The sequence below is a fragment of the Oculina patagonica genome, chromosome 4 (assembly GCF_052425735.1).
Source record: "Oculina patagonica isolate OP01 chromosome 4, crgOcupat, whole genome shotgun sequence".
Classification (NCBI taxonomy): domain Eukaryota; kingdom Metazoa; phylum Cnidaria; class Anthozoa; order Scleractinia; family Oculinidae; genus Oculina; species Oculina patagonica.
This window is the reverse complement of record NC_135761.1, coordinates 3,164,311-3,176,824: the sequence shown is the minus strand read 5'-3', so window position 1 is coordinate 3,176,824 and position 12,514 is coordinate 3,164,311. Positions and strand designations below refer to the sequence as shown.

Below are 12,514 nucleotides of genomic sequence, written 5' to 3'. Positions count from 1 at the left end.
AATTCTTGCTCTCATACAATGCTTGCTGGCCCGTTCCATAATGCGTTTGAAGACAGGGTGGTTGCCAGGAGGTTTAAATCTCAAAGATTTGGGAATCCAGTGGTTCTCAATTGCCTTGTGCGTGAAATGTAAATGGCGGTGGTGAGCTTCAAGTTTGTACGTCGTTTTCTCCATGGTTCGCGCTAATTTGAGGGCTTCCAGCCCAGCCTCATGGCGGATACGATTAAAAATTGAACTGCAACCAGGATGAGACATATTAAAAGTGTAAAATAGCGTTCTCTGGTTTAAAAAGTTAAAAAATATGAGCTTTCGGCTATTTTTCTATAGCCTTTGACGAATGTAAAAAAGATAAAGCGCGTGGTGGAAATATCTTTTTTACTTTATCTTTTTTACATTCGTCAAAGGCTATAGAAAAATAGCCGAAAGCTCATATTTTTTAACTTTTTAAACCAGAGAACGCTATTTTACACTTTTAATATGTCTCATCCTGGTTGCAGTTCAATTTTTAATTAGTTTTACTACTGATTACCAGTCTACAATTGATCATGTATATACAAACTTGATTGATCTTGTTGAAAGCTGTGGAAGTCTTGAATCATATTATAGTGACCACAAACCAATATTTGTATGCTTTTATCGTGAAGAACATTTGTCTCAGAGAAAATAATTTTCGATGAATTTATTACAAGTCATTGCTGCCTTGTCCCTAATAATATTGTGACAGTACATTTCATCAGTTGCTTTACAGTTGACAAAATTTAATTTTTTGTTCTTTGTTTTATTTTACAAGTTATAAATATGGTGTTTAATTAGATTGATTAGAACTTCAAGAAATGTGTTAATTACAGTGTTGATAAAAGAAAATGTGTAACTATCAATGCAACCTGAGCAGTTCAATGTTGGTGAAGTACTTGCTTTTGTTTTAGTTGTAAAATTATAGTAATATCATCTCATTCTTTGAGTAAACACAGCGTATCACATATAGCTGTGTTACTTTGTGATTACAGGAGTTACAGCTCACTTCAATTAGGTAATAATTTCTTTTATGGTGATTTATGGAAGCCATTTTATCATCATGCTTATTCTGTGGCATGTGTTGATTTTTGTATAATTTCACAATAAATATTTCGCTGTCATCATTCATAGTTCATACTTTTAATGCATGAACAACTCTTTAATCCTGGCTATGTTACTATAAAAATTCTATTTTTATAAGGATAAAAAGTCTGTTTTATTATTTCTTTAAATTTAAATAATGGAACATTTCATTTTTATCTTGTAGGAGTTATACTGAGAAGAACTTACGTGGAGAAGACAATTATTACACAAGATATAGTGAAGTTTTCTGTACTTGCAGGCGTTGGTTATCTTCATTGCTATCTTCTGCAAGAAGTGTTGTGATTGGTGACATTTATCGTAACAACGAACTGTTAAGAATTGAAAGATTGTCACTTAGCAAAACGCATATGTCACAGTAATTTTATATTTCTTTAATGTATGAACTACAAAAAATACATATATCATAAAAAGTGTAATACTAGCATAAATTGAGTATTGGTGAATTGTGATGTGAAGCGACAACAATTAATCTATAATCTGCTACGTCTTTATTCTGCTACGTCAAGAAATCTTTTCATTTTAATGTAGTCGTTGATTTGCTTTATGGACGTTCTGCTATTTTACAAAACACAAAGAAATACTTTTCAGTGCTGGATCTCTTTCAAATATACCTGATAGTCTGAAATATTCTTTGATTGCCTCAAACAAGAGTAATAAGTGAAAACATGTTATATTACAACTATTAAAGTTAGTTTTAACATAAACAACTGTCTTACGCTTAAATCGTTTAGTTTAAATTGTATACTGTTATTACAAAGATGATACAACGTTGTTGTAAGAGAGTACTGATTAGTAGTTACGTTTTCACATTAAACTTTTTTTGCATGTGATAAATAGGTGTCATTTGTTTCTCACATTCGTTCTTCTAAGACTTCTAAGGTATTATAAGTTTTCTCTTTTATATTTTGTAGTAGTAGTCGCTAAGTTTGTTTTCATTGTTTCAATATTTTTATACCAGTTTTATATGTCGTTGAGTTAAATATTTTTATTGTCTTAATTTTACGCAACTTATTTCGAAATAATATTGCCAGGCCCATTCGCTGTCCGTTGTTTACCGAATTCAACGGAGTTATTTAAAAGACAGAGTTTTCCGTAGTTGTTCAGAAGTGCTTTGACCTTGTTTTCACTTGCGAAACGCACTGTATAACATAATGCACTTGAAAATAAGCTAACTTTTGCTGCTCAATTAATCAACACAGCAGTTGTCAGATCGTTTTATGTATGGTAATTTCTGTTAAAATTGAGTTAATATTGTCTAGAATTTCTTCGCAATGTTATCTCTGTGTTCCCATTGCATGAGTTTCATATTTTAAAATGAAAGAGCTTGTGCATGCATATTTGCTGTTTATATTGTTGAGCGGTTTCTTAGATTGTTATGTAAACAACATAACACAATTTTCTTGTTTTACACCTTTTAAAATTACTTAATCAGTAAAAATGATATTGCTGCTGCCGTGATGTTGCTATAAAGTGGGAGTGACATAACCGCTGTACACCATAAAGGGAGAAATGCGCTTCACTTTCCTGCAAAAAAAGGTAGTAAAAAAATGGTCAAATATCTGATTCTTCATCGATGCGAAGTCAATGCAAGAGATTTCAGTGCACGTAAAGTGTTTGGATTAACAGACCAACTTGTTGCAGTTTCCGTGCAACCATTCCAAACCTGCCCGGCTCCCTCCCAGCTCTTTACTCTTTAAATAACCAATAACTAGCACGAGAACGCTCCTAACACAGGATACTGTCAATAATTGCAATATTTGCATCATCCCAACGCTACCATTTCAGAAAAACACGACACGAGACAGCCCAAAGGGCCTTTGATTGAACGAGCTGATCGGATGGTTTTTATTAAAATTTGTTTTCTGCAAAGGCTGATTTTGTGTAAGGCTCAGGTCAGACATTTCAAGGTCGTAGTTTTCGTCACTGGCACGATCGTCTGGCGTCTTTGTGGTGTGGTGTAATACTCTTCGACACCATTGATGATAGATCACGCTCTTGCCGAATCCCGTCGGAAGCACCGCAAAAACATCTTTTCTTTCACAAACTATTCGTCGAATACACTCCCTCTGTTCGTCTTTAAATGTTTTGTGAACAAAACTCTTGAGAGATTTTCTAAAAGCTAGAAGAACTCGCTTTCTACTTCATTCCGCTCAACACCCGCCATGATAACAATCATCTACGCGCGATATTTTTGGACCGGAAATTAGACTTGAACTTAATTAGCCAATCAGGATAGAGTTCTAATGTTGCCTTTTGTTTTTTGGCCAATCAGAAAAAAGTCCAGATTCTGGACTTTTTACAGACGACTCGACAAGTAACTGTATCAGGCGTTCATTTTTCCGTTGACCGCTCCGCCGCGAGAAAAATAACGCCTGATCGCAGGTTAGCCCCACCAAAGCCGGAACGCAAAATTAAGGAAAAGATAAACAAATGACGGCTAAGACGACATACATTAAAGTTTGAAAGAGTATAAGAAATGCTAGCCTACTTCTGAGGAACAAGCCCCTGCTTGAATTCCCCATAGTAGAAAGATAATGAGCCAAAACAGCCTTCATTTAATATAGGTGAAAATAAGTATAATCGTAGCAAGCTACTACCAGGGAACAAGCCCCTGCTTAACTTCCCGTGTAGCAGCGATGATGATAAACGTGCCTATACTAGCTGCGGCAACATTTATATCTGATAAACTTAGCTACTTGAGAACAAGCCCCTGCTTAAACTCTCGCATAGCAAAGCTGTTATAATAATTATGTGAGGGAACAAGCCCATGCTTAAATTCCTCACAGTCTACATGAAGAAAAATTCTAAACGAAACCACTAATCAGTAGTAAGAGACAAGCCCATGCTTGAATCTCTTACCACGTGGAGCAGTTAGTTAGCGTGTAATGATTTGTTGCGAATATAAAGTCTAAAGGCGTCAGATTTCCATCGACCAAGGGTTCTAATCTGTGCGTCGGTAAAGCCCATTTCAGCCGCGTGGCTTGCGGCACCGATGCGAAAACTGTGAGATTTATAATGAGCGGCATCCAGGCCACAGAAAATAAGGCAGCGATGTAGTTCGGTATTAAACTGACCCACTGTTACAGGGGATGCGTCAGGAAAAGAAAAAAGGGGACCGTGACCGGAGCCCCTAACCATGCAGTATTGGATAAGAGCATTGAGCGGACAAAAAGGCTGGGAGTCTTCTCGCTGTATTATGATCTCAAATGGCCTATTAGAGGTGTTATGTTTAAACTCGGAGATTGTAATCTTAGCCATGCGTGACTCTTGAACATTTGGCAAAAATTGTACTTGCCTAAATTGTAATACCGAATGCACTGAACCCTTGGTCTTGGCTGCTATTTCGCCTACTCGAAAAAAGCCATAAAATGCTATCAGAAACATCGCCGTAAACATCGCTGGTAAGCCGACCCGGTGGTGTGGCTTAATGACGAAATGAGCTCATGCAACACGGGTCGCGTGATCGGAAGACGCACATCGGGTGAGCCCCGGCGACTCTGCGCTGATAAAAGCTTCCTTATCAAAAATGACTTAGTAGGGTCTGGATAGCTTTTGAGTTTGTGGGCGTAGCTGATCGCGGAGATGTACGAGGAAATGGTAGAAGGTGCTAATTTGCTTGCTGACAGATAAGAAATAAATAGCGCAACCGCAGCCTGGTCTAATGGCAATGTGGGTATTGAACTGCCACCGAAACGCCTGCAAAATTGGGAGTAAACACTCCAAGCGCGCTGGTAAGACTTCTTTGAACCCTCGGATATACTGGACCCTAGTAAGGCTTTCAGGTTATCGACCACCTCTCTGGCAGTAGGTCCTCTGGCACCGCAGTCGGGAAAAGGTCCGCGTCGGGTGTTAGAGCTTTGAACTCCTCCACCTGTAAACGAGAGAGATAATCGGCCTTTTTGTTTAGAAAACCTGGAATGTGACGAGCGCGAAAAAGAATATTTAAGCGCATACAACACAACACTAAACTACGGACCAAAACCATAATGCCTTTATCCTTCGACGTTTGTTTATTAATGATGTCGACGAGGGCGGCATTGTCGGTAAAAAGAAGAACGCATTTGTTTGAAATAGTTGGACCCCAAATCTGTAACGCAACTACGATTGGAAATAATTCGAGGGTGGCAATGTTTATAGACTGCCACGTTTGAGGCCAAGCGCCATAAAACCAGTGATTGCCAAAAATAGCACCGTACCCTCGAGAACCTGCCGAGTCGGTGTAGAGCTCAAGCGAATTCGATGTTTCCCAAATATCGTCTAGAAAGAAAGACTTCCCGTTATATAACTCTAGAAATTGCAGCCAGACCCACAGGTCATCTTTCGCGGCTTTCGTGAGCCGGATATGGTGCGTGGGACGCTGAATTCCTGTGGTGAGATCAATCAGGCGACGCAGAAAGGCGCGCCCTGGTACAATTACCGAACACGCAAAGTTTAAGACACCAATTAGGGATTGAATTTCGCGCAGCGTGACCGAGCGCTTACGGAGAAATTCTGATAGCAAATTACGACATTTCTGCAGTTTGTCGACAGGTAAACGAGCTTCCATATTTAGGGAATCAAGGGTAATTCCAGCGAATTGGAGTGTCGCGAAAGGACCCATTGTTTTTTCTGTCGCAATAGGGACGCCTAGGTATTTACAAAGGCCCAAAAAACTCGATAAATCGTGAGCACAACGCTCTTCCGTTGCAGCGATAAATAAAAAATCATCGAGAATATGCAAAACTGCAGACGCCTGCAGCTTGGTTATGGCTATCCATTCCAAAGCAGTGCTAAAAGATTCAAAAATGCTACAGCTCGTTGAACACCCCATCGGCAAAGCCTTATCATAATAGTAAAAATTATTCCATTTCATTCCAAGTAATTCGAAGTCTACGGGATGAATTGGAATAATGCGAAAAGCCGACTTAATGTCGGTTTTGGCCATAAAGCAACCTGACCCAAAACGTTTAATCACCCTGATAGCATCGGAGATAGTTGCATAATGAACGGAAGAAAATTCCTGTGGTATAAAATCATTAACCGATGAACCTTTGGGATAAGATAAGTGCTGAATCATACGGAATTCAGAGGGAACTTTTTTCGGAACGATGCCAAGGGGTGAACATCTGAAGTTTTTAAATGGAGGGCGAGCAAAAGGTCCCGCGATCCGACCAGCTTCGAGCTCTTTCTTAAGTTTAAGGGAAACAATCTGCGGGTTTTCCAAAGCACTTCTTAGATTGGGTGATTCAAATGGCTTTCTTTCGCCATAAAATTGAATAGAAAAGCCGAAACGAAAGCCTTTTAACAAAGTGGAGGACAAAACTGCAGGGTAATCAGCAAGAAAAAATTCTAATCTATCCACTTTTACCGGTGTTACCGGTTTGTGGCTTTTGGCGGTCGGCTTGATCGCCAGCGGAACTTGTTTTAGATTTCCCGCGATACTGAGTTGAGCACTGGCTGGCCGGGTGACGGGACCCACACTTGAAACAAACGTGTTCGTATTTGCAGCCCAGACAGGTTTTTCCCCCGTGAAAGGCCCAGCAAGTTCCTTTGGGAAACTGCTGCCGAACACGATGTGGTGGTTTGTCCCGATCGCCGTTGGCGACGGCTTTCTGACCGTTGTTGCGCGCGGAAATCATCGTTTGGAACCAAAGTTCCCAGTGAATAAGATCCCATGGGAAAATGTTTGGGTCAGATTGCCTTATAAAACGGAACTGCTCGTCATAATATCGCCAGTCACCACCCTTTGCTGAAATGTCACGAACTGTTTCACAATATGTCATTAACTGTGGCGCCGCCTGAGTAAATCGTTCGGTGTAAACCGATACAAAAATGTTAAAGGCGGTGAGCCATTGATTAATATTAAATATACGCCGCGGCTTATCGGTGGGCTCTAAACACAGCTTAGGCGTGGCCGATGAATTATCGTTGGTCGATTTAAGGGATAAGGAATAACTATTACTACTAGAAGCTATAGACAACAGAGAGCCCAGGTCTATGTATTCTTGCGCCCAGATCTTGGCCTTGGTTTTTGAACTGACTCTCGCCGCCAGACTAATGGCCACGCTACGAAATTCGGTTGTAGGCCGGGGCCCAGTTCCCTCCGTATTTAAAGGAATCTGACCTGCATTTGTCAAAGCCGTCACCTCAGTTTCAACCATCCAAGACACGAGATTTTCTTGCACGCCAGGCACTTGAGTGACATTGTCCCCCAATTGTGGGCTGCCATTGGATGTTGAGGCGGTAGTCAGTGCAGAGTGAACGGCTTGATGTACAGCAGCTGCTAACGTGGCGGTCAGAGCTTCTATATTGACATTCACCATACCCGCGTTTTCAGCTGATGCGGGAGGAGGGTTGATGGTTTGCTCTTGCGGCGCTGCAGGACGGCTGGGAGCACGAGCTGTCTTGGCTGCACGGGTAGAAGCGCGTGTTGACCGTTTTCGTTTCACTGGTGGCATGACTTGTACGAAAGAAAGGGAGAACAAAAACCATGAACGAAAATTGAGAACAGTGAGTGTCAATTACCCCAGTAGAAGGGGGTGCGGCCTTGCAGTCGTAAACAGACGCCATGACTGGCGTGTAATCAAGACGAAACGAAAAATGTTTATGGAAAATAACAAGTTAAATACCCCGTGAAAACATAAACCTTGACAGATATGACGAGTGCGTGGACGCACCTATAAAAATAGGCGATCAAGAAGGTTGTACACTCAAGTTGTCACAAATGTCAGGCTAAAATACCACAGCAGATGAAGACAGGACACACTGTGTCACAAAAAACAGCCACGTAGGCAGGACTAGAGTTAACTTGTCCCCACCTAACGTGGACAAAATGAAGTGCAAGCCACGGTTAACTACTGGCTGCAAACAGAACAGAACTGCTGGGCGTAAAGTAAATGGGGTAATAAAACGGAAAATAGGAATTGTAAATTGTTCGTCACAATCGGCAATTATATATAGCTAAGACAAATCCAGGGTAGGTAACGACTGCAAAACCGCGCCCCTTATACTACGATACAGTTTTATTTGGCCAAATGCACTCAAGTGCACACCATCTTTATCATACATTCCCTTCGAGGAATTCCATAATCCTCTGTGTTTCCAGAAAACGGAATACGATAGTGAGGGAATGACTACTTCAGAATATTTGTTCAGTAAAGTCACCCTGTTATTAAACTCCGTAGCCTTATCCCGAAATATTGTCTGGCAAACCACCACACGTTGAACGCCGTAACGCAAATGTAAAACTTTGGTAAGATCCTCCAGAGATGAACCCACCGTTGTAGGGTCTAGCCGAGATAAGTCATTTGTCCCCAGCTCTAAAATCACAAGGTGGGGCTGGAAGGATTCTACGACAGGTAGGTCGGAAGCAAGAACCCTAGCTATAGTTCTCCCTCCTTTGCCGTGCCACTTCACAATGATCGGCTGATCTGTTATGCCCAGCGATAGAGATAGGTTGGACGAAGAAACTATGAAGCTTTGCAATCGGTGAACGAAAGAATGACCGAGAATTAGAACCCTTGGGTCATTCATGTTCTAAAATTAAAAAAGAATGGGAGGATAGGTGGTTTGCCATGCCAACCGTCGAAAATTATCGTCTAAAGTCCATCGTAACAAACTGAGTGTACTTGCCTGAACTTGAGAAATGAAATAGACTCTGAACGTAGAAGAAAGCAAACGAGAAAATTCTCTGATGTGTACTCCTCGAAGGTTACGAAGAATGAGGACGAATACATGTCTTACACTCTCCTTGTATGATGGGAATAAAACCGCGGAATTCAAGATATTCAATTTGGTTAACGATGAACGGATATATGCCGAATTCCAGCCTTCAAAACAGCCACCTGGCAATTACGATAAGATAATACTACAATGTTTACTCAACTAAAATGTTTCATAACTAACGTCGGCCTCCGACATAAATGAAATTATGGCGGTGTCCATAATCTCGTGGTTTTAAGGAAACGTGTCAAGGTACAGTAAAAACCCGCGTATAAGAACCTAACATTTAAGAACCTGTTAGGCTAAAACTTTATTTTTAAGCACCCTTCACATAAGAACCATTTTAGGCTAAAATTCTAAAACAGGTTCTTATTTTCAAAAAAGAAAAAAAAGTAATCTTCTCAAAAATATAGAATTAAAAATGGCTGTTTTTGCCAAAGCATAAACTGGAGTTAATGTTTAGCTCAATTAAACCTTGCTCTCCCCGTGGATGTGTTTTTCCGGCAATCTGTACCCCGCTCTTTGAACCGTAAACATGTACTTGTATCTCCCTCTATTTATACTGGCCAATGAATGATAAGCTTGCACGCGTTCACAGATTCTCGGCCAATCAGATCCACACAGCCTTCCCCTGTTTACTCTTGTGATCACAGACGATCTTCACTTGCAATTCAGTTAAGCTGCTGGACTCAAGCGTTTATTTCTCTCGCGTTTATTTCGCCCTTTCAAGAGCTAATCGCTATTTACTTTCTGCCAAGTAATCATGACCGACTACACAAAACTCACGTCGGAAGTTCTTCGACTTTTGTGCCAACAAAGCAGTCTTTCAATTCAAGGCAATCGTCAAACTCTTATCACGCGCCTCAAGGCGCAACAACAACAAGCCAAACGGACCGGTAGCCGTGCGCCCGCTGGACGTCCCAAACGTCAAAAAACCTCTTCAACGCGTGTTCGCACTACCGAAGTCACTCCTGACGCCGAGTCCATAGAGGAACCTGACGATCAGGCCGCAAATCCAACGCCGGATGGCAACACCACTGGCGAAGAACCGCGCAATGAAGCACATGCACAGCCTCCGATCACCGTGGATCAGATAACATCAATTGTCTCGGCGATCGTTGAAAGCAAATTTGCCACCCTCACTAACGCGCCAGGACAAGCAAGTGCATCAACGGTGGACCCAGCCGTTAACTTGGGCGATCCAAACTCCGTACAACAGCTCCTATCCACTCCAGCTTCAAACTCCGGTGACCTCGCGGCGCACGTCGACGAAAAAACTCGGAAAGCTATTGTAAAGGGTGAGTACGTTGATTTTGTGTCGCTGTTACACGAGAATTCTACCGCTTCCTCGACCATTTCCGATCTTGTTACCCTTACTGTCAACGGTGAATCTTTACCTATTTCTTTTCCGAGCCAGCGGAGAGCTAAGAAAGTCCCCATCGATTCCTTCGATCGATGGCTGTCGGCTTTCTCCGTTTTTGCCACCGTTCTCTTGTCTGCATTTCCACACCGGGCCGTGGAAATGTTTGCTTACCTTAGTATTATCCAGTCTGCTCACAAAAAATTCTTAGGTCTCTCCTGGCTCGCTTATGATATCGACTTCAGAAGAAGGGCTGCCCAAGACCCGACCCTTACTTGGTCCAAAATCCACCCCCAGTTGTATCTGGAAAAATTTACCGGCATGTCGCGTTCAGCATGCTTCACTTGCGGTGGGGCCGACCATATGTCTCATTCCTGCCCTCTCTCTTCCCATAGGGACAACCCAACCTCAGGTGGCGACCCCTGCCGAAACTTCAACCGGGGAATTGCCTGCATCAGGACACCTTGCCCCTACCCCCACCGCTGTTCAGTCTACAACTGCAACGAAGCTCACCCTGCCACCACCCACCCCAGTAAATGCCCTAGTACAGCTTCAAAGTCAAGTGATCACAAGCGTCGATGATTTTCTTTCTACACTTAAACCGCGTACCCCTGTTAATGTTGATCTTCTCGAATCCTACCTCGAAGGCCATCCCGACCCTCATTTTGTTACTTCGCTTTGTTTGGGCTTACGGGAGGGCTTTCGTATTGGGTATTCTGGTCCCCGGACACACTCTTTTTACCCCAACCTACGCTCCGCCAACCTCCACCCAGATATCCTGGAACAAAACCTTTTGACTGAGGTCCTTAATGGCCACACCGCCGGCCCTTTCCCTGTCCCCCCTTTTGAAAATTTTCGTATCTCCCCTTTGGGTCTAGTTCCCAAAAAACACTCAGACAAATGGCGTACTATTTTTCACCTCTCATACCCTAAAACCTCCTCCACTAGTATCAACGCCAATATTCCCATTGAGGATTACACCCTCCAGTACATCACTGTGGACAATGCCATCCATCTCCTCCTCTCCCTCGGGAAGGGTGCATTTATGTCCAAGACAGACATTCAGTCTGCCTTCCGCATAATCCCTATCCACCCCCAAGACTGGGAACTGTTAGGCATGCAGTGGAAAGGGCTTTACTTCTTTGATACCGTACTCCCCTTTGGGCTCCGGAGCGCCCCCTTCCTATTTAATATGCTATCAGATGCTTTGGAATGGATAATTCGCCACAAACTCAACATTACTGGAGTCATGCACATCCTGGATGATTTCTTTATTGCCCTCCCCCCGCCTCGGTCCCAATGCTCCACAGCACTGTGTAACCTCCTGACTGTATTTACTGACCTGGATATCCCCCTTATGCATCTGGAGAAAAACAATTTATCCTGTTCAGTTTGAAGTTTGGTCTCGTAACACCTGCCACCCCTCTCCTCCCCGCTATGGAGGTCACTTTAATTTATATTGTTTCCCATTTAGCTGAATATGTTAGATTTCACACCATTAAAGTTTACCTAGCAGCGATACAGAATTTACATGTAGAGTTCAACTGCAATCTCAACTTTGCCGACATGCCTCGCCTCCAAAACACCCTCCGTGGCATCAAACGTACCCTAGGGCTATCCAGACGCAACCGTCTGCCCATGACCCTTTTTATCCTCGAAAGCATTTTCACACTCCTCTCCCCCAATCACTCCCTCGATATCGACACGGTTATGCTCTGGGCCGCTTTTTCTTTAGCATTCTTCGGCTTTTTGAGGTGCAGTGAACTCACATGTAACGGTCAGTTTGACCGCAACGTGCACCTCACTCGTCAGGACATTGCATTCTTCCCGAATATCACCAGTCCGCAACACATGACAGTCTGCATCAAAAAGTCCAAGACAGACCCTTTCAGGCAATCTTCAACTATCACCATCGCCAGTTCACAATCTAACGTCTGTGCAGTGGCTGCCACAAGAGACTTCCTTCTACAAACACCTGGCTCCTCCCCGCAGAGCCCCATGTTCCAGTTTAAGGATGGCACCCCTCTCTCACGACGTATCTTGGCCTCTAACCTACACACTCTACTTGATTTGTGCGGCCTCCAATCCAATAATTACAACACCCACAGTTTCAGAATTGGGGCAGCCACGACAGCGGCTGCTGCCGGCTTTCCTTCATGGCTCATCAAGATTCTTGGCCGCTGGCGCTCCGACTCCTATGAAAGGTACATTCACCTCCCTCAAGCTACTATACTGCAAGTACCATCTACTATGGCTGCCTACCACCGGAACCACACTGGAAATGAGAACTTAACCACATTTGATCCATGGATATGTTTACTATACAAACACTGC

At 42.8% G+C, this 12,514-nt stretch overlaps 1 protein-coding gene across 1 annotated transcript; it reads right to left on the bottom strand.

Annotated features, from left to right (window-relative positions):
* Positions 1-4,544: 4,544 nt before the first annotated feature.
* Positions 4,545-6,759, bottom strand: LOC144652098 (uncharacterized). The gene has a single exon (XM_078512129.1). It carries the CDS (start codon positions 6,173-6,175, stop codon positions 4,898-4,900), a length of 1,278 nt encoding a protein of 425 aa, XP_078368255.1. The 5' UTR covers positions 6,176-6,759; the 3' UTR covers positions 4,545-4,897.
* Between the last annotated feature and the right edge of the window lie 5,755 nt (positions 6,760-12,514).